Source organism: Cariama cristata, unplaced genomic scaffold, assembly GCF_000690535.1.
Source record: "Cariama cristata isolate BGI_N322 unplaced genomic scaffold, ASM69053v1 scaffold23829, whole genome shotgun sequence".
NCBI classification, from domain to species: Eukaryota; Metazoa; Chordata; class Aves; order Cariamiformes; family Cariamidae; genus Cariama; species Cariama cristata.
This window is the reverse complement of record NW_009637794.1, coordinates 1-3,234: the sequence shown is the minus strand read 5'-3', so window position 1 is coordinate 3,234 and position 3,234 is coordinate 1. Positions and strand designations below refer to the sequence as shown.

At 41.2% G+C, this 3,234-nt stretch overlaps 1 protein-coding gene across 1 annotated transcript in view; it reads left to right on the top strand.

Moving 5' to 3' along the window:
• LOC104168045 (RNA polymerase II-associated protein 1-like) overlaps positions 1-3,229 on the top strand; it is a gene marked incomplete at its 3' end in the record, with an annotated part of 23,707 nt that extends 20,478 nt beyond the window's left edge. The window contains exons 14-16 of the mRNA XM_009708488.1: positions 752-909; positions 2,247-2,426; positions 3,205-3,229. Of these exons, the coding sequence (XP_009706790.1) occupies positions 752-909; positions 2,247-2,426; positions 3,205-3,229 (363 nt within the window). The remainder of the gene's footprint in view (positions 1-751; positions 910-2,246; positions 2,427-3,204) is intronic.
• Positions 3,230-3,234: the final 5 nt, after the last annotated feature.

Below are 3,234 nucleotides of genomic sequence, written 5' to 3'. Positions count from 1 at the left end.
GAGAAGCTCTTTTTTATGGTTAAGCAAAAATACCCAGTTGTTGGGGAGGATAAAAATTATTTCTAGAGAACTGCAAATGAGTCATGTCATGCTTAATTCAATACTAAAATAATCTCAGAACATTTCCAAGGCATCAAAATTCTATAATCTTATAAAAATAATAGGCAAGAGGTACCCTTTTTATAAAATAAACACAGAATTGTGGAAAGATTTAGGTTGTAGGACCTCTGAAAGCCATTTAGTGTGACCTCCCAAACAGAATATTGGCATCAATTCTTTGTATACAATGTTTTTCATAAGATATATCTTTACATATAATCTTGACTAATAGAGTTCTATTTATGACTACTTAAAGAAGGATAATTACATGTTTTTAAAAAAAAAATCAGTGAACTGCTGCAGAGAGCATCCAAAACAAGAGTGTGTGTGGGCTAGACAAACTGCTGTCAGGAATGATTTAGGTATAGCTGATTTGTGTTAGGAATGGATTAGGTAACACCTAGGTATCCCTTCCAGGAATACTTCTCTCTTAATAGTCGTTGACCATTTACTGATCCTTTGTAGTACACTTAAGATTACACAAGATAAAGACAGATGTGAACAGTGCAAGAGGAGCTTAGAATGAGCTGAACTGAAATCTGCAGCTCTTCTGGTATGTCAGAGTAATGAGATAATGATGCACTCAACTGATGTCTCTTATCCCTTTTGTATTTTTTGTTATTCATTCTTTTCTTGTTTGTTTGTGTTACAGCTTAACAAATTTGCAATGAAAGGTCGGTTAAGTCGATTTATAGCTGAAAACCCGCTGGACCTGCTCCTACCAAGGGAAGAAGCCATCAGGCTAAGCACCGAAGCCTTCCGGTTGTGGGCTGTGGCTGCTGGCTATGGTCAGGCCTGTGATCTCTACAGGTACAGCCCAAAGCTGGAGACATGGGGGTGGAGGGCACAACAGAGAAAATGGACATCCTGCTCCACAGGAGCAAATATAGACATCTCCAGGCTCAGTCTCTACTCCCTTCAGGGAGTCTTACCTCCCTTTCTCTGGCCTCCTGCAGTAAAACCCACAGTTTCTAAAGGTATTTGTGTTTAGGATTGTCTTTTTCTGCTTGTTTTTTCTCTCCTGTGTTTAAGCAGTGGTATTTTGTTGTTTATTATCTGTACTATGGGAGATCACCCTGACTTTTTAGGGCTGCATCTTTTTCCCCTTGAAGGCATGAATAATCTGTGCTTGTGTGACATCAAGACACGTAGTTTGCAGCACACCTAGGATTGAATCTGATCTAAAGGCAGTCTGTGGGTAGCAGTCACCAGTGTGCATGTGAAGTGAGGCAGACTGATGCAGACAAACTGCATGCTACACAGACTTTCAGTTCAGTACAAGTTCTTGTGCTTGACTGTCAAAATCTGCACTGGGATAAATGTGACCTACCTCGAGCATTGAATCTTCTTCCTGTAGTTGCACTGACTTGGAAGCACAGAGATGGCTATGGAGTTGCTCTGAAGAGGAATAAAGAGGAGGCCGTTATTAAGAATCAGAAAGGAGATTCTCTCTCCGCAACAGCATTTTGTATTCTCCAGCCCAATCAAATGTATTGGTTAATAAAGAGTAAAAACTGTATATAACTTTTTAGCACTGTAAATAATGTTGATGAAAGAGAAACAGCAGCAGATTCCTTAAATCTGTATGATTGTAACTGTGGATACTTTGAGAGTTTGAGAACTAGGAAAACAACAGTAAAATGGAAGTAGTTTTTCCAAGAGATGATCAGAATGCTTGGAGGCAGAGTATTAGGTAGGTCCCATTGAGATGAATTTGGAATGACAATATCCTTCCTTTGTCATTTTTTTTCCATGTCTGTTTATTTTTGTTATTTTGGTGATGGTTCTCATAATCTCATTTTAGCAATCTTTATAAATATGTGACAGAAGGGCATAAGGAAGATAGAGCCAGTTTCTTCCAGTGTTATAAAGTGGAAGGACAAGAAACAATGGGCACAAATGGAAATACAGGAAATTTTACTTGTGTGTAAGAAACTTTTTTTTTTTTTACTGTGAAGGCAATCAAACACTAGAGCAGGTTGCACAGGAAGGTTGTGGACTCTCCATCCTTGAACACACTCAGGATCCAACTGGACATGTTCCTGAGCAAACTTGCTCTAACTGACCTGTCTTGAGCAGGGAGTTGAAGTATAGATGATCTCCAGAGACCTTTTCCAACCTCATCTATTCTGTGATTCATGCTATAGGGATCTCTATCCTGTGCTGGTGAGGATACTGCAGTCCCTTCCTGAGTTGCTCAGCACTTGCCATCGGAAGAACCCTGTGATTGAGTTGTCTGTCCAGCGAGCTACAGCAGTAGTTACTCTGCTGGTACATGTGACGCAAACAGCGGGCTACACGGCGGAGCTGCAGGCCAAGCTGAGCAGGTGGGCCCTCTCTGTCACCAGTTCTGTGTATCTGAGTAGTTGACATCCTGTCTTCCCTCTCTTTGGTTTGGAGATTTGGCTATCGCCTTCTTTTTTTCCTTCATTTTGGATGGTTTACTGTCCCACATGTGGATCCCTGCGTGGTGGGGTGTATTCTCTCTGGCACAAGGTCAGAAGCAGTATCTAGTCTGACAGCTCCATGCCTGCTAGCCTGGTAAGAGGCAGGAGTAAAAATCTGCATTCAGCTATGGGGCAGAAGGACAGTGTTAACCAAATGCCTTACTGAAAGGTGCTAGGAAACTCCTTTGACCTTCTCTTTGGGGAAAAGAAAGTAACCTCCCTGAGGTTTGGAGGAAAGAACCTCTCTGCAGACCAAGACGGGTCAGGATTAAGAGGTAGTTGGTTTTGATAGACATCAAAGCAGTAGGATTTGCTGAAGGCACATGTACTTTTTCTGGTGCGAAGCAAGAAACTCTTTAACTGAAGCTGAATACTGAGGTAACATGTCCAGTAAAACTAGAGCGTAGCTCAAGGACAGAGTATTGCAGGTGAAGAAACTTCAGCTTTCATGCACAAATTCTGCATTCGTCCTGTCTGCCTAAGTTGATTTGATCTGGTCTGTGGCAATGTGTGAAGACAGATTTTCCCCAGTGGCTATTGTCGGGTATTGCCTTCCAGACTACATGCAATTGGGAATCTTATTATTAAAAATGATGACTTAGAGAATTGTTTTTGAGGCGCATTCGCTATCCTGTGTCTTTCTGCCATTGTGTTTCAGTAATAGCTCAGAAGATAGTGAACAGATTCC